At 47.1% G+C, this 26686-nt stretch overlaps 1 protein-coding gene across 1 annotated transcript; it reads left to right on the top strand.

Annotated features, from left to right (window-relative positions):
- Positions 1–13692: 13692 nt before the first annotated feature.
- Positions 13693–16365, top strand: LOC119381969 (ubiquitin-conjugating enzyme E2 Z). The gene is made up of 2 exons (XM_037649717.1): positions 13693–13846; positions 15479–16365. Exons 1-2 carry the CDS (start codon positions 13693–13695, stop codon positions 16363–16365), a joined length of 1041 nt encoding a protein of 346 aa, XP_037505645.1.
- Positions 16366–26686: the final 10321 nt, after the last annotated feature.

Here is a 26686-nt window from a genome sequence, read left to right as displayed (position 1 = left end):
TCAACATCGCAGCGGCGAGCGCGTCAAAACAAAAATGGCGGCTACGACGTCATCACAACTTGTTGTACCGGCTACAACGGTTACGTAGGGGAAGTAGGGGGGTCACCTCGGGTCACCTCCGAGGGTGTCAATGCAATAGGTGCGCCCTGTAATGCTGGATCGCGCACGCGAACTTCAATATTCATATAAAATACCTTCCAAGCTTTATTCGCTGTCGATATTTCGCGATGGTACACGCACGTACACGGAAATCGATCCAGCAGGCTATCTCGGCCGCGAAATTTTGTGTCAGTACCCCTTTAAGCATGTAGCTGATATCAGTGTGTCCATTTATTACGGAAGGTTAACACCGGCAGAATGTATCCTTGCGTGTGCATTGGAAATACCGGCCAGAAACTTACGCTGCAAGTGCATAAAGTGTTTTTCGGATGCCGCTTGTCACGTTTGATTTTTACTGTCCAAAGAAACCTCGTATCTTCTAAAACGATACAGCTCCCAGCGTTTCTGGAATGATTGGTGCACTGCGGCACGCAACACCCGGCCATGATGACGGTAGCGAGCGCATAAAACTGGAGGGAAACGAGCAGCGACCTAAAAACAGCACGTGCGCCACGCACAAGTGACCGGGCGGGGGATTCAAAATGGCGGCTACGCTGCCGCCAAGGCCGTGGAGGCGGCACCTGCCCTTTCGAAAGCTGACACCACTCTAAGGGGGGGCGTGCGCATCGAGGCACTCTAAGCCCGTCTACGTCACGCTCCTCACGCCATCTCGCTGGTAATGAAGAAACGCTTATAAGCGCCTGCCGTCTCTGAGTCCTGCCAGCAGTAAACGGTATGTATATAACGCTCGCTGTTAGCTACCTGAAGGATCTGCGCTTTCTACACTGTAAGCAAAAAAAAGCCGAGATGGGAGTAAATGGACTTGTCCTCTAGCGCACGCCCCGATGGGGGTTTTATATACCCCGTCCAGGGGAGTAAAAAATTTACCCCCCTTAAGGACGGAGGTTTTGGATGGACTGATGGGAGTATTTGTTTACATCCATAGGGGAGCTTTTCCAGGTAAGTATGGGAGTAAATTTTTATAACCATCGAAAAAAAAAATGCTTTTCGCTGTGGAAATATGCACCAAAGAATCTTTAATTCAACTATCATCGAAACACGCAAACTCGATCACACGCACACAAACATGCACACAACATTCGCAAAGCAATACAACACTCACACTGACAACCGCTCGCCACCCGCGCTTCACAACCAAACTCTGGTCACCGAGTATATATAGGCACCACATCTTGACCTCCAATGTAGCTCGGATGGGACACTCCTTTTCCGCGTAATTATGCACCAAACATTCATGGCGTACGTGTATATTTGTGGTGGGCTTATAGATACTAATGAGGTACACCCGTCTTTTACTATAAACCCGCCTAACATTCAACGCCACGTATACCGCGTTGTTGCTGACGGCGTCGCTAGGCCTCTCGCAGGAGTACGGCACGGCTATACGACGAACGGCGGCTCGCGATCACAAAATGCTTGCTGCTGTGCAGTTTTCGTCGCCGTTATTTTACACACACAATAAAAAAACAGGTGTCCGCTATCCGCGTTAAGCTACGGAGCGATGCACTTACAACGAACGAGACGGCTCGTAGTCGCGGTTCCTGTTGCTCGCAGTGCAGCGGCGGCCGCATGTTGGTTCAATCTATCTCGTATCGGCGCTCGCCTTCTCGCTATACGTTTGACAACGGTGGTTGCATGGCACAAAGAGACAATTTAAACTTACTCATTCCAGCAGCTTTTATTTTATGTGAAACATATTCTTTGCTTCACCGGTGGCCGGTGCGAGCTCGTATATAGAACTCGCCATGGCGACCGGTGTGACTGTGCGAGTTCGCTACGCGCCGCCGGCTTGGTACCGACGACGTAGCGAAGCCTTCTTACCGCTTAGAAGTTGCAGCCGGTGAAACATCGGTTCGGTGACACTCCGAGAAGCAAGCGTTGCCGGTGATCGGGGCGAGCGCGTCGCCGGCGCAGCTCACACCGGCCGCCGGCCGGCTTGATGCCGACGACGTAGCGAAGCCTACTTCTTACTGCTTCGAAGTTTTAGCCGGTGAAACTCCAGAAACAACCCGCTGACGATCGCAACAGCTTACTTTTGTTACCGATGAAATTATTCTTCGCAGTTCTTCGTAACTCGGCACGTTGAAGCGAGGTATCCGTGGCGTGTCGGAGGCTTGCACTCGTGTGCATGGGCATTGCCGCTTGACGGGAGAATAAACACGGGACAGCCAGCTCGATGTGTTCGCGGTCGGACGCTGGCGCGAGTTGAACTTGTCTCTGACCAGAACGGTTCAGTGGAGAAAATAGTCCTACACGTCTACACAACCAACCGGCCGTTGCAAATCCTCGCTGCAAATCGTCGCTGCAAACAGATGCCCGTACACACACGCACATTCACACACGCACGCACATCACGACCAAAAATGGTGTTTCTAAAACTCCCATAGGGAGTTTCTGACCACGTGACACGCACGTCACGACCAAAAATACTTTTTAAAACCTCCCATAGGGAGTTTCTAACCACGTGATCTAAAACTCCGTGGGGAGTTTAACAAGGTCATGTCGTTCATAAACTCCCTCATTAAGCAAGGGGCGTTTTACGACGACATGTGCCGACTTCACCCCGCTACCACGGAGTAAATGATTGGGGCATGGGGGTTTTAGGGGCTCATATGCTGGAAAAGCTCCCATCTCGGCTAATTTTCGTTTACAGTGTAGCGTAGTGGTTAGCGTCACGCGCTGCGGAACGAGAGGTCGCTGGTTCGATTCCACGCTTCGGAAGCATTTTTTCTGAATTATTTTTCTTTGGGGCTCATATATATACATATACATACTTATACGGTGCATGACGGCGGCGACGGGGACGGACAAAAACCAGCCGAGACTGATCCATATAATTGCTATCGCAATAGAAATTCTGAAGCGCTCTGAACCTCCGCGAGAAACAAATTCTGAACCTGCGACCCCTTTCTCCGTAGCGCGCTGCCTTAGACAACAGTCGCTCCCCAAGGATCTAACGGCACAATGAAAGCGCACGCCGCGTTGGGTTAAAGACGTGGGACCCCACACGTGGCGAAATTAAAAGTATGCGAGACTCGGGCCATGCTGCATCGTGGCCCGCGCGGCGTTTGCGGCATATCACTGGCGATCCACGCTAGTTTTCCACTTTGTGATTGTAGCGCCGCGCCACAAGCGGGCAGTCGGCCAGGGAAGAAGAAGAGAGTCCCGTGGCTCGTGGTAGCGCGAGCTAACGAGAACGCTTTGGCTCTTGCAGGTTTTTTGCCACCGGAGGGAAGAAACGAGACGGCTGGACCAGCATCGAAGTATATATCTTACACTGTGACCAGAATCTTCAGGCTAAAATTACCGTGGAAACGCACAAGACACCCGCGAAGAAAAGAAACGTACTATACAATCGTTGACTAACAACTGCTTTATTCTGTCATGCTCCAATGCACATATAAGCCCAAGTCAACCGTATACCGCACACGCACACACAACAATAGCTTTAAACCAAAACGTGTAAAAAGGACGATAGTGTATTAGATACGCGAATGCATGAAATCATATTCAGATTCAGATAGCAGGGACAAAGAAGTACAGAATAAGTAAGAAGGACAAAGAAGCGCGTTTGCGCTGCAATTTAATCTCAAGAATATGTACGAACTAGAACCAAACGAAGTTTTATTTTGCTCGCCTAAGATCCAACGATATTTTAATCAGCGAGTCCCAGTTATCATCTGGCACGCTGTGGTATCGGCCATGGGTGTTTCGATAACCCATAGCACCCTTAACTCCTAAAGGGTGTTTAGTTAGAGCATTACCCCGTAAAGGCTATTTTGGGGGAGGTAAACACCCTTACACCCTAATTTTTGCAAATTTTGGTTAGGCAAAAGGGTGTTTTGCCTGCTTGAAACCCCCTTAAGGATGTAAAGTGGTTTACAGTGTACTTCCGGTACTGTGCATACTACAATTTGCACCTGGGGGGACACGGTGCGCATGTCATCGACCCTAAAGTCCCTAGATTTCTAGGGACTTTAGTGGACTCCTTTCTAGGGACTAGGAATCTAGGGACTTTAATGGACCCCTTTCACCAAGGTCGTTGCTAGTCCTGATCAGTGCTGTAGGCGTTACTGAAAAAAAAAATAACTAAATACGTTACTCGTTACACTATAAAAAAAGGAACGCGTTACCACCCTACGTTACCTAGAAAAAAAATCTAACGGGTTACCGTTACCGTTACCGAAAAAAAGTAACGGACGTTACCTCTGCCGTTACTCCGCAATCATAAATTTTAATCGATGTGTCTTTGCTGCAGGGACCCACAATAACAGTAATTGACATCTGAAATTTATGCTTCACATAAAACTTCTAACCCAAACAACGAATATACCCAAAATGCTGATTTAACGAGTATTACTTGCACAAATGTACCGGACGTAAGGAATGGTATTGTGGCTTAAAGTTGCCTTTACAGTTACGTGTGATTGCTTCTGACTGTGACACATGGTGAAGCCACTTTTCTCAATGTGACATTATACAGAATATGAGATTCAATCATCAACGCTATTCGCAAAGAAAGCATCAATGAAATCTCAAGAAATTTACAAAAATTCTTATGGTGTGCTTCTGGTAGCAAAATAGATGTGCGAATTTTGTAGCAGTAAAGAAATGCTTATGTGGGCTAGTCACGTAAAAAAATATCTGTGCATAAACATTTTTTGTTCACTTTAACCTGTATAATTACCGCAAAAATTGCAAGCGTTTATGTGAGGGTGTTCAAGATCAGCCTCACTCGCTCAGGAGTTCAATAACCAGAAACTTCGCTGCAGTTGCAGATAGAAAAAGCAAAATTTATATTTTAAACAAAGTTGATTAGCCTTATCAACTTAGTAGCTACTATAAAATGTCGCATATTTAGACACTTTCAAAAACAGTTTCCTTAGCTCTACAAGTTTCAAACAATGTTACTTTACTTTTTGCTGCGCATACATTTCATACACAAAATATCTTCTTTGTAACGATAATATTTTTGTTTTACAACGTCGTTAATTTTCGAGAACGACATGTAATGAAATTGGTCCCTCCGGATTGAATATTTTTGACATTTTTTCCCTCGTAAATTATGCAGTTAATAAGAAAATTAAGTTCCTTTTCGGGCTACTGGCATGGGACATGCATAAAATATAAAATACTCAATCAAATCTAAAATATCTATTTTCGGATGCGTGTCGATCTCTCGTGGAATCACCCGTTTGCAATAACCACGATTAGTACACTATTTGCGGTAATGTCTGCCGTATAGCTATCTGTAACCGTGGTTAGCCGTAACCGTAGCTTATCCGCGGTTAAGGTTTTTAAGGTAGTGAGTAAAAAAAGATTTTTTTTTGCGTTACAAGAAAAAATTCCACGTTTCGCGTCCCGCTCGCATTCTTTTTCGGGGTTTTCTTCCAGCTGGGGGTCACGCCTATTCTCCACAATAAGGCAGACTCTCGATGGGCAGCGCACCTGTAGACCGGTTGACGTTACCGGCTGTCGTCTGGATGGGCCAGAATTCCACAGAAAGCCGCTTAAGTCGACGACACGGGAGTTGTCGAATTCGATGCGGTGGTCGTTTACCATGCTATGCTCAGCGAGTGTGCTCCTTTGTCACGCGAACTTGCGGACATCATTTTTATATTGTCGCAGCCTCTCGGAGGAGTTCTTCGTTTCCCCCACGTAAAACATTTCAGGATCAGCGCGTGGTATGGAGTAAACCAGCCCTTGCGCTTTCTCTTCGGACGCCTTGTCTTTTGGGCAAGAAAAGGCGCAGGTGACAGCAATCCATCTGCTACATCCACTTCCACGAGAAGCATGTCCGTACAGTTTCTCATGGCGAATTATGCGGCTTTCATCAAGCTTTGTGTGGCGATGGCCCAAACCTCAACACAAGGAGTCGGCGCGTCTTAAGAAATTGGTCCCCACAATGTCCCCCCCCCCCCAAAAAAAAAAAAAAAACAGCGATTCCGCCCGCGCTTTCTTGGTCAATGCCTGGCAGGCCGACAGCAGTCCGACGCTATGCATACCGACGCTGCGACAAAATAATTTGTGTGGGCGAGCTCTGAGAAAACGGCACCCCCAGAATGAAAAAGTAAGGAGTAGGGTGACACCACACGTTACCGAAAAATTTTAACGTAAGTACGTTACCCGTTACAGTTTCTAAATTGTAACGAGTACGTTACTAAGTTACGAAAAATGTAACGCGTTACCGCCAACACTGGTCCTGATGATTCTTTATAGAACACGTCATTTAGCCCTGCCGCAATTACCACGAGGTTGCGTCTGTTAGCTTCAGCTGCGAGTCGCTTGCCTCATATGACTGTCCCCAGCGTATGTCCTGGGAACGTCCCTATCGAAACTCTCTTATCGCCTTTCACCCTTTCTTTGATTGCCTCTGCGCATCGGACTGACTTTGAGTCACCGGCAATAATGACGTGCTTCGACATTCCTTGTGACCTGCACCTAGGCGCTGGCTGGGTGACTATATATATATATTTATATATATATATATATATATATATATATATATATATATATATATATATATATATATATATATATATAGCGTGAGTCATGGCTGCCGCTTTGAGCCACGGCTGCCGCTTCCAAACGTTACTTGGTGGCGTCTTCTGGTGGCTCAGAACGAAACTACTCAGGAGTTGAACCGCCACCTTAGACATGACACTGCATGCATGTGCTCGAAAAACTTTTCGTTTGGCTCGGGCATGAGTAAACGCACCAGGCTTTTCAAGCGTAAACACTGAAATGAAAGTCTGTGCCACTAAACTTTTTTTTCCTTTTTCCTGTTTCTCGGCTCTTGCGTTTCCCGGCTCTTACGTTTAATTTTTATGGTTGCTTCAAAAACGTATCAGCGGGTTTGTACTGTACACAGTTTTCTTCAGTGCGCTCACCCACGCAGTTTGCTTTCACTATGGAAGTGCACGCCGGTTTCTCTGCCGCAAGTGAGTGCAGTGGCGATTGCTCCGAATTGCCGCTCGACTGCCGAACCAGAATCTGATTCAGTAAATGTCAGCCCGTCATACCAAGAGTTACTTACGAGTTAAGACTCAGATGTTGATGAGTGAGTGACTTCTCAAAAGCGCGCGCGGTGAGACGATGCTGACTGGATCAAAAGTGGCTTTTCTCTCTTTCTCTACCCCCCCCCCCCACCTTCCCCCGCGTTTCCACTTGCCGCCACTTCGTGCTCATATTTTTGTACGCCTGTAAGCTACACAGATGTTTACTTTAACGTGCAATTTTTTAAGAGTCATATATGTTTTTTAAGAACTTATTTAAGTGTTGCTCACGAATAAACAATATTTATCTAACAACACAAACGATTTTTTGTCACTTTACGGCAGAGTTGCCAGATGCTAGCGAGCTACCAAGGGAATATTCATCACAAAAGAAGCCCCCAAAAAAGTGGCGCGGCTTTCGCGAACAATCCCAAATGAAGCGGTAATTTTATTACTTTTCGCATTCTTGATAATATTTTTAATTATAATAACAAAAATATCACTCCCTTTCGAGGGTGAGTTGAAAAAGTCACTTTAATTATGTTGTATAGCGAAAACATGCGCAACTGTGAACTAAAGCACATATCTACTTCTTAGCATCGTCTCCAGGGTAGTCTGCATTCGGTTGAATGCACGTTTGGCAGTGCATAATTACCGTTACTTATTGATTCCCCCAACGTATGTTTGACTTGAACACTGAACTACTCAATGTCACCGACAAACGCACTATAATGAACGTGATGATCACTAAAATATCTCTATTTGCTTCAAAAGTGCAAAGCCCAAAAACGCAACAAGCGACTCCGCGAAAAACGAAACCCAAATCCGCTTATTATAAGCGAAACTGGCAACTCTGCTTTACGGTTACCCAAAACAGATTTTCGACAATTTTTTTTCTGAAGTAAATTTGTCTGAGGAATTTATTTGCTCAGTAAAAAATACACATTTCTGGGACGAATTTCACGAAAAAAATCGACCCTGCAATGGTTAATAAATGTATGAACGTGCTATACCACGCCGTTGCTTCATTTAACTATTGAAATTGCTACCTGACAGATTGAAGTTTGTTTGCACATTTAACAAATTTTAAATAAACAACCTCCAATTGAATGTGTATTCTTATTTCGTGTGCCCCTTGTGCATGTAACGCCATGTTTGACAGATTTTTTTTTTATTTGTTCGCCGCAAGCCTATCGAAGATCGTGGATATTATACGTCAGAGACTGGGGAGAGCAGATATTCGGGAGTTTTCTTGTATCCATTTGATACTGGACACTTTCAGCTCTTGGATTGTTCGGAGTGGCGGGGAATAAGGCAGATTCGTAGATCAGTGTTTCAAATAGGCGGCACGCACGCAAATAGGGCCGGCGGGGGAGGAACGCAAAAATGGTTTTCATCTGATTGTTAATTGACAAGCATCGTTGAATCAATAGCCACGCGAGCTCTTTAAGTGGCAATAAGCAGCATGCGTGGCTATTCATCGGTCTTATGACGTACGGGTTTAGAATTATTTCTGGCATTTAACGTGCCAAAACCACGGCATGATTATGAAGCACGCCGCAGGTGAGGACTCTGCAAATTTCGACCGCTAGGTATTCTTTAACATGCCCTGAAATCGCAGTTGACGGATCTCTCGCATTTCGCCTCCATATAAAGGCGACCCACGCGGCCGGGATCGAACCCGTGACTTTAGGATCAGTAGCCGAGTACCGTAACCACTGTATACCACCGCAGCGAACTACGTACTGGTGGGCTAGTTAGTCAGTAATGACAGCTTATGGCAGTGTGTATCCAAAAAAAGACAACACATCAGAATGGGCAAAAGGCACCTGTGTCGTCCTGGTTTTCGATGCCTCTTGCCATACCTTGATACAAGGATGCAACTCACAGAGTTCCCTAAGCCTAATTGTCGGGTGTTATTGTTATGTGTCTAGTTTCAACGACATTCGTTGTCCCAAACAAAAGCGTTGACAAGTACCGCAATGATGATCGACCGATCCTATATTAACAAGAAAAATTGAGGGTTGGGTTTGCCACCTTAACTGCAGCAACTGTTAAGGCCTCAAATCTGGCAGAATTTTTCTACAGCAGTGATTGTGGAGAGCAATCGCCCCTAGCCAATCACAGATATCACACAAGTAAAATCAATAGTTAAGCCTTATGAACTTGGCGCGTAAAAATCATCCTTCGCGCCACCGCCAAAATAAAAAAAAAAAGTTGAAAGTCAGGATTCCTGAAGAAAACGAGAAGGAAGAATGAAAGAGAGATAATAGAAGCCTTTTTTGAATAGGGTGGCCGAAGATCGATGCATGAGTCCACTATCACTTCACCTATCTGATTAAGAATTTTTTGTCCTCGGTTGGTTGTTGAAGAACTTGGTCAACATTGGACGACGACGAAGTGTGCCTCTTGCACAGCGCTTTGTTTACCGGGTGACAGTTTTTGGTGATTTTTCATGTTCCTCGCGTAGCCATCGGTATTTTATTTGGCTACACTGGAAGTAGACTGGCCTGCACACCCTCCAGGCATGCCTCCGCCGTCGGCGGGCCCCTCGAGGAAACGGAACAGTGAACTCAGCGACGCCGACAGCGAGTCCACCGAACTGTATTCGGTGAGCAGTGACGATTCTGACGATGAATTCACCCCTGTTTACAGTCGTAAACCAAAACGAAGATCTATGGGTGCTTCACCAGCTTCAACCGCATCTACTGTGAAGCCGAAGGTGGCTTCAACGAACTACACCGTCTTATTTGTGCCTGTTACGCCATCGGACAATCTGAGACACCTGAATCGGCAGACCATCTCGAGGAAACTCGAGGCTCTGGCTCCAAACGAAATCAAGGATGTTCGAGTCAACCCCCGCAAGAATGTCTTGGCCATCGACGTTATACACCAGGCATCTCTGCTTGCTCTGACCAGGGTCACAGACTTCGACGGTATCAAGGTTCGAGCTCACCTTCCACTTAACAAGGACATGGTGGTAGGTGTCATATACGATGTCGACATCTCCATTCCTTGTGGCAACCTTCCAATGCTCATCAAGGAAGTTAGTGACCATAGCAACATCGTCCAAGTCTCACGTCTGGGCAACTCGCGTTGCGTAAAGATTGTCTTCAAAGGAGACATATTGCCATCCCACGTGAAGGTGGGACACTTTCGTCACGTGGTCCGTCCGTTTACACCAAGACCACTCCAGTGCCGTAAATGTCAAAAAATGGGTCATGTAAGCGGAGTTTGCAGGAACGTGGCGGTTTGCCCCCGCTGTGCAGAGCCACACAATGCGGAATCCTGCCGAGCAACTGCCCTGAAGTGTACCAACTGCCATGGACCACACGAAGCCTCATCAAGGGACTGTCCATTGGTGAAAAAGGAATGGAGCGTCATGAAACAGATGGTACGGGACGGCTCAACGCACAAAGAGGCTGCTGATGTGGTGAGAAATAGACAACGACGCTCGCGTCGGCGACGAAGGTCTAAGACTACTGCTGCCCAGTCTGGACGGACAACGCGACCTCCTACACCGACAGGCCGTCAGACTTCTCTGAAGCGACAGCTACCACCACTGCCGCCACCACCACCACCACCACCGCCCACTGCATCACAATCGGAGAGCCGGAAAGACGCAGAGGCTTTAAAAGCGGCGGCGGATGTCGCGTGGCCCTCACTACCACCACTGCGCGCTCATAAAGAGCCGATGCCGAATGGCCCGCAATGTACACCATCGTCCACAGATGATTGCCACGACAAAAACCTACAAGTCCTCGCTGTGTTGAGGTCTCTCATGACCACGATGCGCACTCTCCTCAACGGATTGACCACTCCATCAGCTCAATGTGCTCTACAAGTTCTGGATTCCTTGGAGCCAGTTCTCGCAAGCCTTTGTTAACGCGTATACTCTTAGACAACCGCAGAGGAACCGATGTCATATTTCTCTGTTGTGACTGTCTCTGTGTGTGTGGTGAACACTGATGTGTGCGCGCGTATTACTTGTTCTCTCTTTCCTCCTTGCTCTCTCTATTCTTTTTTCTCCCCTTCCCCCTCCCCCGTGTAGGGTAGCAAACCAGGTGCAACCTGGTTAACCTCCCTGCCTTTCCTTCGCTTTTATCTCTCTCTCTCTCTTTTGGTCAACATTGTCATGCGTAATCACGGACGTGTTGTTTCGTATGTGCATGGTTCCCTCATCTGTAAAAAGGCGGCCAGTTTTTCTTCACTGAATTAACTTGAACGCCAGCGCTCTTCAACCGTTCATATATAGCACTTTTTTGTCAATACCAGCATATATTCTCACAAATAAAATGAACAAGCGTTCTCTGTTTCGATTTCACGTGAAATATCAACAGACATTAAGTGAATGTGAAGTTTCCGAGTCGTATGGTGGCACTGTTTCAAAACAAATAATTGCTTAACAACACGCCCGATTGTCCGTTCGTTGTCGTACTTTCGGTCTTTCCGGCTCAAAGAAAGGTGCCCTACTTGCTTGGCCTACTCCGCAAAACAGTTGGCCATTTCCACAAGTCTCTAAGCAAGCTATCATGGAAAGATTGGTTTACAATAAAAAAACTCGTTCACATACTACTTCGTGCATTGGAACGACGTGGTGTGTTCCAGCTACCACTATGCAGAGAAGATATGCGAAATCCACAAAGGCTTTTCAAAATTAGGTGGGGGAACGTCGTGCTAACTGCAAAAAGCGTTAAGCTGCATGTCGGACAAAAATTTTTGTATATGCAGAAACATGGGCGACAGTCTAGGAGACAGAACCATTGCTCCCGTGGAAGAATGGTCCCTGGATTTCGTTTCCGCTAAAGTCCCTATATTTTTCCTTTTTACTTAAGTACCGACAACTGCCTCCTTTCACGGCCCTCTCTCACGCGCAGCTGGCGTGCGACGCCATTTTTCTTCCTAACTTGGAAGATTTACAAAGCCATGTGCGTCTAAGTACATTAGCCACGCATCTTTCAACGGACAATATGCTACCGCGACGCGCCTTTCTCCTCCCGTCAACACCCTGTCATTAGTGAATGGGGGACGCGTTTCACCAGGTGCTGGAAAAGAGTTAGGAAAAACATGGCTACCGAAAACGAGCGTTAGCCAATGAGATTCGTCGCCGGCGCTTCAATGGTTGTCGGTACTTAAGAAAGAACAGGGAAATATCTAGGGACTTTAGTTTCCGCATTTTTCTTTCCCACCTGCAGAGCTCTCCCCCTCACTCCCCTCCTTCTTTCAGTTCTCGGAACTGTGTGCAGGGCAGCTAGGAGGCATGACATTCCTACAGTAACATTTGTAAAGCCTTTGTGTTGCTGTGTACGTTCTCTGGAATGAGAAAAGTGTGCGCCCATGGCAGTGGACAAACCAGTTTGTGAAGGAGTGTTTCGGGTTGCCAAAGAATCCTTGCATTCCCCGCTTAGAGATAGAAAAAAGTAGAGGCAGGGTGGAAGACAAGTTAAGCTGTGCTGTGTTGTCTCGCAAGGTTTCTGTTGGCCATATTTCAAAAGGAGTCAGCATTCAAGAGAAAAGTACCCATAAGTAGCCATGGCGTTTAGTTGCACCGTCGGTCTAGTATCCAAATAGAACAGATGCCCTATTCTGAATACATTTTTTGTTACTATCGAGCAAGAAATAACATGATCTTGAATACGAACAAACATAGAATAAAAAGCAGCTAGTAAGATATTTGCATGTGCTTAGTTTTATACGTTATCGTTTAGCGTTTTCGCGCGTGTCAGAATGCCGCACCCTTTGGGTGTGCCTAAAAGGCGCGATAACGTCTGCGTCGTCATCTGGGCGCTCGTCACCTTCTGCCTCTTCCGTCTACTGATCTCAAAAAGCTGGGCCCGAGCGCCACCCACAAAAGGTTGTCTAAGCGAACAAAGGAAATTATACACAACTCAGTATATACTTCTTACTGCGCTGCTATTACATGCATAGTGGATAGCACAAGATGCAGAACGACCATTCAAGGAAGACTTCGCTATTTCTGGACATTTCTTTTTTCTTTCCTATTTGTGCTTTGTGAACTTTTTGTTGAGTGAACATTAGTTTGTATTGAAGTGCTGTGACTAAGTGAGTGAGTGTACGTCCATATGCCTATTTCTAGTTTTGTGCTTGTCCAATACTTTAACAAACTAGTATGCGACAGCAGAGGAGTCGCCCGAGCCACGCATTGGCAGCAAAGTTTCCTTTAGCGCATATATGTATATATATATATAAGACGACATGGGAAAGGGCGCCTACAAGGGTTGTGCCAAGGAGAATTCACTTGCCACAACAGTACCAAACGCGCACGATAGCGTATACCAAGCCCCTAAGTAGATCCGCCGAAGCTCCACCCCCACACCTTTGACTTCATTGTTCAGGGAGCCTTTCTGCGTCCCGCCCCCCTGTATTGTTCACTATCCCCTCTCCCTTACGGGTTGCCCATATAAGCGTCCCTCCTCACCACACACCAGTACCCCTATCGCCTTGGAAAGTAGACGTACTGTTCGTTGCAGTCGACGAAGCAAGCTGAGAAGTATCCGTGTATACGGGAAAGGAATCAAAGTATCGTCCGCGTGACAAGCATCCTACCTTCTTCAAGATGAAGCTTCCAGAAGAACGTGAGTCCACCTTCCTCACCTCTCTCTTAAATTGGTATAAGGACGACGAGGGCCCGCTTGTGGAAGAGTATCCACTTCCTTCAGACGCCGCATATTACCGCAGCGAGAGCGGCAACGCGAGCACCATGAACCTGAGTGAGTTGTCGGATGACGAGACTCGGGACCCACTTGTCCAGTGTTGGCGGTAACGCGTTACAAGTAACGGCGTTACCGGTAACGCGTTACTTTTTTAAGTAACTTACTAACGTACTCGTTAAAATTTCGGAACTGCAACGGGTAACGTACTTACGTTACTATTTTTCGGTAACTTGAGGTGTCGCGTTACTCGTTCCTTTTTATTCTAATTATCCCGGGAGGTTTCCACAAAAGTCATTAATATTGTAGGAGGCACTTTTCCAGAGCTCGCCCCGACGTTGCCATGTCGTAGCGGCGGACTGTTGTCGGCCCTTCAAACGTTGACAAAGGGACCTCACGCGGGTTTCCTTTGGTGTGTGGGGAGGGGGGGGGTGGAATTCCAATAGGGAGCAAATTGCCGAAATTTCTTGAATTAATGTGCTATAGTTTCGGCTACCTTGATATCGAGGTTCAAGCTGTCGTCGCTTGTCGATGTAGTGAAGCGAAATGCAGTCCTCGTAACTACTAAAAGCGAGCTGCCGAGATTTTCTTGGCTTGTGGACATCAAGACTCGGTGTGAGCTCCAACACAACGGAGGATGGTTTCTTCAGAAATACCTCCTCAACATCATCGCCAACTGAAGATGAGCGACTGACTCGGTACCTTTGGTGCAACGTGATATCGCGATGAGCGGGCTCAAGCAAAACTTTCTGCCCGCTTACCAGCTCTTCCTGGAAGTGAATACAGGAGTACCACATAACGCATCCGGCCAGCTCCTATTTAGCGTAGGTGCGGACGTATGCGCTAACAAGCGAGTCAAACTGTCTGATTAAAACTTTGAAAGCCAAATGTTGCTTACTTTGCGTACATTCAGCAATTTGTAGTTACATCAGGAAGTTGTCTCTGCAATACTATAGCACTGTTTATAAACTAAGTATTCAAAATTCTTGCTATCAGCAACTGCGACTACGTTTCTCGTTATAGAATACCTGAGTGAGCGAGGCTAACCCTGAAACTTCACGTACACAGTCGCAATATTTGCGGTAGTTATACACGTTAAACTGAAAAAAAAAAAAATGTTCATGTGCGAAAATATTTTACCCCAGACTTATGCCCTTTAAGCATTTATTTATTGCTGCAAAATTTGTGCATGTATTTTGTAAGTAGAAACACGCCGTTATAATTAGTGTAAATTTTTTTCAGTGATGTTTTTGTTGCTGAGAGCGTTGATGATAAAATCGATGACTTTTTCTTGAACGTCCCACTGCAAACAATGGTTTCCCCATGTGTCACATAGTCATAAGTCATCAGATGTAACTATACAGTCAACTTTAGGCCACTGTAGTGCTACCAATGCAGAGCGCATTTCTGCAAATTATTCTTGTTAAATCAGTACTTCGGGTAAAATTGTTGTTTCGGCTAGATCTTTTATGTGAAATATAAATATAAGCTTTATGAAGTTGCTATTTTTAGGTTCCTGCTGCGAAGTTGGACTGAATAGAATTTCTGACCATGGAGTAACGGTAACAGTAATGCGTTAACTTTTTTTATGGGTAACGTGGGGCGGTAACGCGTTCCTTTTTCTTTAGTGTAACGAGTAACGTATTTAGTTACTATTTTTCGGTAACGCATACATCACTGCACTTGTCACAGGGCTGCTACCTTCGCCGGAGACCGAGGGCCCGCTCATAGCACAGCACCCATGCTCGTCAAGCACCGCATCTCGCAGCAACGAAAACGCCGGGAAGTTCTCCCCGCTCGCACCGGATCAATGGAACCCGGTTAACTTCGAGCATGAGGGGACGTCGCTGCAGTGCTTGTCGCGCTGCAAGCACGACATCATGGACCTGATCACCGATCCGCCGCCGGGAGTGTACATCGCGCCCAGGGAAGACGATATCACCAGGATCCACGCGCTGGTTGTGGGCCCCGCGGACACGCCGTACGAGGGCGGCTTCTTCCACTTCCTGATCCAGTGTCCGCCGGAGTATCCGATCAAGCCGCCCCGCGTCCGCCTCATGAACACCGACGGAGGTCGCGTGAGCTTCCACCCGAACCTGTTCGAGAGCGGCCAGGTGTGTCTCAACATTTTGGGCACCTCAGAGTGGAGTGGAGTCCCGGTGGAATGGAGCCCCGCGATGTCCATCGCAAGCGTCCTGGTCTCGATCCAATCTCTGATGGCCGAGAAACCATACTGGAGCGACGAGCAGGAAGACTGCGACCGGTCCTGCCTCATGGTGCAACACGAGACGATCAGGGTGGCCGTGTGCGACGCCATCGAAGGCTGCCTCAAGGGAACCTCGCTGTGCCCGCCACACCTGAGAGAAGTGATGCTGCAATGCTTCCTGGACAACATCGAGAAATACGACAGCGTAGTGGAGTCCAACATCAATCTGACAGATACGGCGATCCGGTACCCTTTCGGCTACCCAGCCATGAAGCGGAAATTGTACCAGTACGAAGAACTGCTGACACGGCTCTGGACACTGGAAGCGCGGGTCCAAGACAAGCTTAAGTCTGGGGCCAGCGAAGAACGATGAGTAGCTGTCATGTCTTTCGGCAACGCAAGACGGAAAATATGCGTGTGTAATTTTTTTTTCTCGTTTCTGCTGGAGGAACCTCAGTAATGGACAACAGGAATATTTTATTTTATGTGCACGCTGCCAGAAAAATATAAATTCTTGTCAACTGTAATTCAAGGGAAACTTATCCCTCTTTGTCACGTCAAATAAACCGGCTTCCGGCGAATCTGTGTTTCGATTTGCTGCACGCAACGCGTTATCTGGCTTTGTTGTACTTTCGCACGAGTTTATCGAAGACTGTTGCTATTGAACGCGCGGGAAGGGTTCGAGAGTTGGCATCCTTCCCGCATTTATTTTGTCCCGGGCCTCCTCATCAATTATGTTGGTAGCGGTGCCGGAAAACAGGGTGTCCTGGCTAATCATTGTTTATACACTTAATACACATAAACTACCATGTCTGATGTGTAGCGATGGTTGTCAGGTAACTGCTCATTCAAAAGAGATAGTATGAGTTGCGCTATTAATAACAACTGGGCTAATTTTGTTGTGCACATGTTTGAAGTTTGGGTATGCACCAAGCACTAGTTTTGTCGACACATGATTTAACCTTTCCTGCTAGTTCTTCGATCCCTTGCCAACACGCCCTCCCTAAAGTCCCTAGATTTGTAGGGAAAATCTAGGGACTTTAGCCCTCCTTCCACCCCGGCTACGCACTTTCAAATGAACACTACCCTTTGTTACACAATAAAAAGGGGCCCAGGGCACGCACACAAGCATGTTGTACGATTACCTGTAATAAGTGGCGCTCTGGAAGATGGACCATTTGCTGCTTGGCAAAAATATTGAAGCGGTAATGAAACTTGGCTCCTCGTTCGATTAATGAACACTGTGACGACTAGGACATGTTATACGCTGTTGAAGACCTGTTGATTTATTGCGGTTGTGAGAGTTTTCCTTTTATAAGCCGCGTTCTGGCAAGCGCCGAGAGCCAATCCGCTTTCCTGTGCTTCAGCAGTGTGCGGAATTTATGGACAGAGTTCTCGCTAAACTGCAGCAGCCTGATACCCTGTCCTACATTTGTAGATGCTTCATACAGGTAGCACATGATCCATAGGCTGTGCAAGAGCGCTTATTCTCACGAGACGGGATTATTTTTCCCGTCCCAGCTCGGTCGTTCCGGCCATGACATTGCTCTATGTGAGATATAGGAGGCTGGAGTGAAATCACTAATGTCTACCTATTCAACTTCTCTCACTAATATCAACCCCCTATATCATAAACAAGCTCCTAGTGATGAAAATGAAAGGCACATTTGTAGGATTGTCCCAAATAACTTCAGAAAGAAACGAATAAAATGGTGAGCTTTAGTCCTGTCGAGACTTGTTGTGCCTACAGCCTCAACACTGTAGCTTGAGGTATCAACGACTAACCGAACAACAAGTACCGCTGGTCAAAATCAGCACACAGCCCTTAATTACGACGTCTTTAGGGATTTATTTCTGTTGCGGTTTTACGTCCCGATACCACGTCATGGTTATGAGGGACGCTGTAGTGGAGGGACCACATGGTGTTCTTTAACGTGCACATAAATCTAAGTACACGAGCCTGAAGCATTTTCGCCTCCACCGAAAATGTCTTCTGGAATAGCACGCCTCTTCTTTTTATTTTAAAATGTACGACAGACGCCTGGTACATTCGTAGCGCCAAGCTTTTCAAATTAAAAACGTCAGCATGAACACACCGAACGGTGTTCTCTTTCTTCCGTAACCTGCCTAATTGTTAATTAAAGACGCACGCTATTGGTAATAATATCGAGCAGTTTTAACCATTACATTTGCTATCATCAAATTCGTCCTCTTTTTCAGGAGGCTGTATGCAGGCCTCGCGTTTTTGTTTCTTTTTCTTGGATCGTCAGAACCTACGCATCTTAACGAACCTCCCGTAATCTGCCTGTACACCTTATCTTTAAGGCATATCGCGGTTTCAGCGCGTAAAACCCCGGAGTTTAATTCTTAGAACGACGGCACATACGGCTAATCCTTCTATTAAATTATATTACGTTGTCACAAGTGCACTTCAGAGAAAAAGACAAATGAGCTCGTGTTTTAGCGAAGTGGCGCAAGTTTTTAAATATCTACCTCGCCGGAGTATTGACATTTTTACTAAAACCCAATTTCTTTATTTTCGCGGCAGCAACTTCAGGGGGAAAGATGAACAAAACCTCCGATATAGTGACCGCCGTGCTTCCGGCGAATGGGTTCACGAAAAGCGGAGTGTATGAAGTAAAGGCCGAGACAGACGGTACGATTTTCTATGCGATTCGACACGGCGGAGGGCAAACCGGAATGGTGACCTTTCATAGCATCGTACAGCCACCATTCCCTCTCCCCCACCGGCGCGTCGGCTGTAGGATCGCATGGAAAATCGGACCGTCTGTCCCCCGCTTAACTTCCATAGCAGTAACAGTATCGGGAAGGGGCAACGGCTAGATAACCCGTGAAAAGTTTGTCTGAGTCATCCGTTTCGCTTGGCTTAGGCCCGTATTCTGAAACACTCCTTACGTCAGACCATTTCCTCACCTTACGTGAGGAGCCCTTGATGCCTCCTTATCTTAAGGAGCTCCTTGAGGGAGCCAGCGTATTCTAAAAGCTTCCTTCAACATTCCTTTCCTAAGGGCCGCCTCAGTAAGGTAAGGTGCGTGTTTCACAAGTCTGGGATCGAGAGTACGTATGAAATACGGACTAAACGTCCGTTTTCAAGCAAGAATAAGGAATATTTTTTTTTTTTTTTGTGCACAGTGATGAATGTATACACTGCTTTTTCGCAATATGGGTGCACAGCCTTTTCCATTTACTAAACTTTCGCCTGTTGCAGAAGATAAAAACAGGATGGTCGGGCAACCTTGGAGCTCAGTGCGTTCATTGATGCATTTCAACGGCCTGTTATGTGGGAGCGAGTAATAAAGATCGTTTAAAGAATTGAAGACGTGGGTGAAATTGATTTTCATAACCAAGCAGAGTTAAGCTTGTGAAATCTCCTCACTTTGGTGCAAATTTGACTCGAATGTACTCACACCCCGCCACGGTGGTCTAGTGGTTATGGCGATCGACTGCTGACACGCAGGTCGTGGGATCGAATCCCGGCCGCGGCGGCTGCATTTTCGATGGAGGCGAAAGTGTTTGAGGACCGCGTACTTAGATTTAGGTGCATGTTAAAGAACCCCAGGTGGTCGAAATTTCCGGAGCCCTCCACTACGGCGTCTCTCATAATCATATCGTGGTTTTGGGACGTTAAACCCCAGATATTATTATTATTATTATCGAATGTACTCATGTCCAAGTAAATTATTGTGTTTACATTCGAAACAAGGGCGCGTCTATCGGGTCGTACATCGCGCCTTCGTGGATTGACCTGTCTTTTCTTTTTTTTTTGCTAAACGAGAAATTCTTACAGCAGCGGTTCCCAGGAACCCAAGTCCTGATACTATTCAGATATATGTGCACTATTTCTTAGTAGTCTTACAGTGTGGTGCCTCGGAGTTGCATTCTGAGTTGTCACAAATGGTCGGAATATTTGAAGAATATCGTCCGTCGTCATAACACGTGGTATTCCCTTCTAAGATTCTGTCGGGTTCCTTGACCTTAGGCTCGATTTCACCAGTGATCATGTTTGTTGGACATATAAATTAGGCTCGTACAAGCTCAACTCCGCACAGTAAGCTCGTCAAAAGGTTTATTGTTCGGGCTTGCTTCTACAACGCATTAAAATAGTCATGTTGCCACAGAGTAGGCGCCAGCTTTCAGGCACAGGTCATTCGCCTGTATCACGACGGATTACTAATCTCAGTGGCTGAGGTAATTCGCAGAAAAGGAAAGGAGGGTTTTCTTGGCATACATTGTAGCGCATGCGGCTGCACCCGTGTTCGCTGAGACCAATGTGACTTTCTCTTAACCGGACGACCGCACCTGTCTCATTGTGGAAGCAGCCCGCATGGCATGTGAAGAATGCCATTGTTAGCCTAATCCAAACAAGAACTGCCATTCCTTGAAGACGGCAGCACGAACGGTGTGCGATGAGGGGGCCTACCTAAAGTCCCTAGATTTTTCCCTCTTCTTTCTTAAGTACCGACAACCATTGAAGCGCCGGCGACGCTTCAATGGTTGTCGGAAAGGAAAGGAGGGTAGTAGCAAGGTAAGGAGGCCTGAAGGTAGCCCTAGAGCTACCTTAACTTGAGGGAGCACCAAGGGGGGCCTCAGTGAGGGAACCTTAGTAAGGAGCGTTCCAGAATACGCTATAAGCCGTCCTCGAGCAGTTAAGGCCCCCTCACTGAGGTAAAGAGCGTTTCCGTATTGATTCTTTACAAAGTTGTCATGCATGTTTCACTTATTGTGGTGGCATTGCGGCTCAAGTAAGTGTTTCCTCCCTCTTTTCTACTTTCCAAGACACGACGAGTCAGCGGAGGCATGTGTCCGCCTACAATGCCGCCTACTGGGCTCGATGTCAAGTGCAGACAGGCGTGGACCGGTTTTTGTTGTGGGGATAGAGGTAGCTGAACCTTACACTCGATAGTGCGGGTACTCATATAATCTGACCTTTCAATACTTCTCCCAGTATGGTGTTCCCTGCTTTGGAATCCAGTACCTCCCGTATTGTGGGAAGCCGCACTACTGCTTGCCATCACGGGTGTTCGCATAATGGACATTGTAGCGACGCACCTTTGCTTCTTCCTCTAACTCTTAAGCATCAGTAGTAGTGAACTGCATTCTTTCAGCAATTTACCAAGAAATACCGCCTCCCCCAACTCAGATGGAAACGACGCTACTGCACTCAGAGTCATTGTACATCAACACCCCTCGCCCTTCCACTAGGGTGAGGCAAGGATCCCAACAAGGACATTCCTTCGCAGCCGCACTGCGAAACTGCTTTTTTTTTACACGCGAATAAAGAACACGTCAGGAGCTTCAACGGCGAGCTGTAAGCTCAGTCTAAAAAAAAAAGCTTGCTTCCCTAAGTAGACGGTGTAAGGATGGGGGGGGGGGGGGGGGGGGGGCACTGCTTTGGTGACACAAATGCCACGTTTATGATAACCTACTTGTCGAAGAAGCTATGTTAACATCATTCTCTACATTTTTGCTGCAAATTCTGGTTCCGATGTCGAGGAAGCCAGAGCTTTCCTAGAATTTACGCCTAACCAGAAGTTGAACATTCTAAGCCCTAGGGTTCGACGCTTGGGCAAGTTGGTGTGGATTCATTTCAAAATGTTAACAGCGCATAGAACGATTAGGAAGGGACGAGACAACAAAGGTAAAGAGCGCTGACTTCCAACTAGTCTTTATTTCGATAAGAAGTGCAGATATACATGGCAAGGAAGAGGGCGCTAGACAAGAAAAGAAAGAAAGGATGTACAGGTGCTGCCATCGTTGCCTCATCATCTCCAATACAGCGCGCATATCACCACGTGTGCCCTAAAACCCAGCCAGGTAATCAATTTCTTGATTTAGAAGCGCAATAGAGGGAGCACTAACGCACTTATCCCCTAGCTAACTTATGTATGAAATCAGCTTCAATAACTTCGCGATTTAGCTGATCCCTATGCCTCGCCATCACTTTGCTCTGATTGAAGCCAGGTGTACACCCGCAGTCAAGGCAATGAATGCCGATGTGACCCTGGACCGTATTGAAGACGTTATTGTGGTGTTCGCGCAAGCGGTCATTTAGGCATCTGCCCGTTTGACCAATATAGCTTTTCCCACACGTCAGTGGGATTGAATAAACTACCCCCACTGCGCAGGAGACGAAACGTGTCCTGTGGTTCACAGAACACACAGGAACCCGTGAGGGCTGAGCGTTCACCATTTTGCACAACTTCTGAAGCTTCTCGGGAGCCGAGAAAGCCACCTGCAAGTTGGCGCGCGCTCCAATCTTCTTCAGCCTATGTGACACATTGTGCACGTACGGCAACACAACAAGGCGCTTTTTGTTGGTGTTTTCTCGCTCTTTCCATTTGTCTCCTTGCCGAACCTGCTTCAGTAGCTTTTCTCTATTCCTGTAAAATGTCTTGTCCTCTTCGCGCTGCGCAATCTTAACGAAAAATGTTGACAATCGCTTGGTCGCACGCTCAAAATTACGCCTGGCAAGCAATTTTCCAACAAAGACGCGAGGATACAATTAGAGCGAGCTTGTGCAGAAGTGCAAGGCATCGATCGAAAATAAGAAATCGGATACACTGTCGCTGACAGTACTGCAGAGAAGCGCCCTTTCAGTGCTAGTAGCAAGGTAAGGAGACCTGAAGGTAGCTCTATAGCTACCTTAACTTGAGGGAGCAACCAAGGAGGGCCTCAGTGAGGGAACCTTAGTAAGGAGGATTCCAGAATACGTGATAAAGCGTCCTCAAGCAGTTAAGACCCCCTCACTGAGGTAAGGAGCGTTTCAGAATACGGGTCTTAGGGTACCCGGCGTCTTCGAGCCGGCCTTACTTGCGCTTGAAAACTACGTTGCAAGACGTCAGGGCAAGACTTTTTCAGAGCACTGGCAAGGCATAGGTTTGCAATGCTGCGCTTGATTAGTTTCGAATGCGCTGAGCTGTAGGGCAACAGTGGTTTACCATTTCTTGGCCGATACATCCAGCATAGATGAGAAGAAAAACATGAAAGTTCCAAATCAAGAAATCTCAGTGAATTGTTTACAGGGAACTCGCAAATCAACTGCAACGGTTGCAGAGAGCTCTGGAACGTGGCTACAGTTTTTTGCCCTATGTCATGAAAATGTTCTTCTGCACAGTCAACAAGAATTAAGAAATCATCCACAAATCGGCACATTTTGACAACAACGGAATCATCTAGTTTGGATGCTACACTCTAAGAAAAAAGAGAGTCAAAAGAGGGTCATGGAACCGTGACTCTCTTCGGATGTCCACCTGACCCCTTTTGGAAGGTACAGGCAGAAAAAAAGAGTTTGCATTTGGGAAGGAGTCACTGGACCCTCCTGAAGCGCGTTTCAATTGGCTTCGGTATACGGAAGAGCCGCCGTATTCGCAATGCCCACGAACTATAGGTGGCGCGCCGTGCTTTTCAAGATGGCGCCAGGAGGAGGGTCCACCCGTTTGTTAGCATAGGAACAGATAGGACGTGCGGACGTACGGCCCGTGCCACTTTCACCGGATGAAGTCATGAGCTGCGCTGAAATGGATATGAGACTAAAATACTTTCCCAAACCATGGAAAGTGCAAGGACTCGCCACCTAATTATTTGCTGCGGTGTGAAAGGTTATATTTCAGCTCCGTTACCATGCATAACGATGCTTCGCGAAATCCTGTGCGTGCTACGTAAAACTGCATGATCTAGAATTGACGTATGAGCTGAACGGCACTCCGAGGTATAGTACGTACCGAGCCTGCCTGACGGATTTGCGGCAGTAGTAGGCCGCCAGCGAGTAGCGCCATCGCTGCTGCACGGGACCACACGTTTAACGTGGTGATGGTTTGCAAACATAATACACCGTCGTCATCACTTGCGCTGTCGGGAACGCAGAGTTACGTCTTCAACGGAACACAAGCATTTAACATACCATTCAGTAGCGCTTGTGTCACAGCCATGCTGAGACTCTAGCCGTGTGCAATTCACTTCACTCGCATGTTGCAGGTTCGATCAGCACGATCGAAACATGAATATCGAAAAGAATGCACACGTATGCTTTTCGCAGCGTCGAAGAAGTTAGCCGAGAGGCGTGGATTGTGGCCGTGAATGCACAGTCCATCGCTCAAACCATTTCGCTTCGCTGGTCGAGCTCGAGCGTGTTGGTGGCATGCGGCGCTCCATAATATCCACAATAATTGTCATACATGCAATGCAGAAGAGGAACTATGGTTTTATTTTGATCTCGCTCAAGGATATGATACACTAAATACAATCAAAGTGACTTACGAGCGTGAAAGAACATTAACGCACGAGGGGGCGTGAAGTGCAACTCGCTCCTTGTGAGTTAGCAGTTGTGGTTCATCGTCGCTGTCACTCTCGGTGCTTTCACAGTCTTCTACGTCCAGTGAAAAATCCTCGTCGTCAAGATGGTTTCCTTCAACATCACTGCTGAAAGCAATCCGAAAAATTTCCTCCGCCGAACGACTTCGACCACTCCGCGTCACCACGTTTACAATTAGAGAGACATCTGGGCGCGAACATTTTGCCAATTTTGCTCTCAAACCGGTCAACAAGCAAATCGCTTGCAGTGTGCTGCCACCTATCAACAAACGTACAAAAACAAGCGGCGCAGCGGTGGCTATGAAACCTAACACCACTAACACTACCAACACACTGGCGAAGGACGGCGTGGAAAGTGTTCGCTCCACGAAAGGCGTCGAGCAGACGCGTCCTATTGAAACGTCGCTCGCACGATTCGTAACAGCGCTTTGCTGACAAAGGATAGAGGTTCTATTTTAATGTGTCGCCAACTTGAGATCGCTCAGTTATACAAGAGCACATCGTGAGCCCGCGCGACCGCCCGCGTACAGTGTTATGGGACTCATGCACTACAAGAAACACTGACCAATGCTATATGCAAGTAAAACAGGGTAAGCTTCAACTGAATATGTCAGACGATAACATTTAACAAACCTACGTGGCTACAGAAAGCCTCGCGAAGCTAATAGTATGTGTACGCTCTGGGCTAGCATTGAAAGCGCGAGTTGCCACGTATTTTCACGAAAACTTTGCGTCTGGCAAGAACGAATCAGATTTCTCGTGTCACGGAGGGCCTGGTTTGTTCACTGATTCAGGGAACATGCAAAGTCGTAGTGTTCCTTTTTTTCCAACGCGTTAACACTGAGGCTAGCACAGCCGAACAAGGGAGCGACTGCGTAGTGCTGCCATTTTGTCGTCTACTAACCCTCCTCGAGAGGACGCTCCTGAATTCTGCTTGGCGGCGCGACAGTCTATGGGCATTGCGAATACGCCATACATATCGCACGCTCGCCCTTTGGCGCCGTTGTGGCGCCTTGCTCGGCGACGCAGACGGGGTTGGCGCCGGGGTGGCGCGTCGCCCTCCTCTCTCAGTCGTCTCAGTCACTCTCAGTCTCCTGGTCTATTGGAATGCGTTGCGTGGATGAGTTGGTTGCGCGTCTTCGGTGGTATTGACGCCGGCTCCGTGCACGAAGGGACGCTTGGAGGGCGGAATATTCATGGAGCTGCGGACACCGACAACGGGCGCCAGTTAACGGTGAGTGTACTGCTTTCGTAGGTACTAATTATACAGCTTTAGCTGGGCGTCTGCAGCAGCTCTGCGGAATCTGCCAGCCATTTCCAACAGTAGCCTGTATCCGCGGGGCTGTTGCGGATGCCCAACTAAAGCTGTCAGTTAACGAGTTGCCACCGTTATGCGCGTTGCTATACAAGCTCCCATAAAGTGAGCGATGCAAACAATTATCAAGCGTCATTTCTTGCTGATCGCACGTTGTGTCTGCACTACTGAAGGTGCAAGGTGTCGTTTTGAGATGCACTTTAGTCTACTTCATAATATTTCCATCGACCTTGAGTGTGCTGCGTGCTTCCGCGCGTGGGAACGTGAAAAAAAAAAAAAACAACAAGAAAGCCTGTGTACAGAACGCTCAGGCGCACTATATGTAATGGTTTTTGTTGGCTTAAAGACGGTAGTTTGAGGTGCAGATATAGTACGGTGGCTTCCAGAATGTACGCGGTAGTCATTCAAGTTGGACACGCCTCGCCGGTAAAGTGAAAAAGCTCTAGACTTTCGACGGCGCGCGTTGCGGCCGTCGGCGTGCACTCTTTTCCCTCGTTTCTGTTTGCTGTTTTCGTGGTTTGCATACACTGCGATGACGTTGGGCGCTATAACAGAATCGAGTGAGTGTACGTGATTGTGGGACTTATGTGCGCTAATTCTAGCATATGACATGTCTGATCTCGACGTAGACGACGCACGCGCTGGGTGTCGTTCGGGCCCTAGTACTCGCATCTGTTTATCTGAGTATTTAAGGATGGGTTACGTTTGTAAAACGTGCGGTCAATAACCGCTCACGGCATGCCGCTGAATGCCGGAGGATGTGCTTTGTTGTTTTGTTGTTAGCCTCTGTGTGAACCACTTATTGTGTAGGTTTTGCAAACCTTTACTGCAATTTCATTTTCTCATCATAATATCACGTTCTGCTTTTCAGATACCGTTTTTCATGGTGCTCACGCTGAACAGGAGCGACAACCTAGCAAGCCACAAGTCTGATGCCTCAAGCCGTCACCACTTTTTGATTTATTCTTAATCACAAGGAATAAATATGGAAACATGATGGCGATTTCTGCTGTTCATTTAGCACCACATGACACTGTGCACATCACAG

This window comes from Rhipicephalus sanguineus, chromosome 2, assembly GCF_013339695.2.
Source record: "Rhipicephalus sanguineus isolate Rsan-2018 chromosome 2, BIME_Rsan_1.4, whole genome shotgun sequence".
NCBI classification, from domain to species: domain Eukaryota; kingdom Metazoa; phylum Arthropoda; class Arachnida; order Ixodida; family Ixodidae; genus Rhipicephalus; species Rhipicephalus sanguineus.
Note: the sequence above shows the minus strand (reverse complement) of the source record. Positions and strands in the feature narration are given on the sequence as shown.

Coding starts and splice junctions, on each gene's coding strand:
- LOC119381969 (XM_037649717.1), top strand. CDS start 13,693: ATGAAGCTTCCAGAAGAACGTGAGTCCACCTTCCTCACCTCTCTCTTA. Junction 13,847..15,478: donor CGCGAGCACCATGAACCTGA/GTGAGTTGTCGG, acceptor CACTTGTCACAG/GGCTGCTACCTTCGCCGGAG.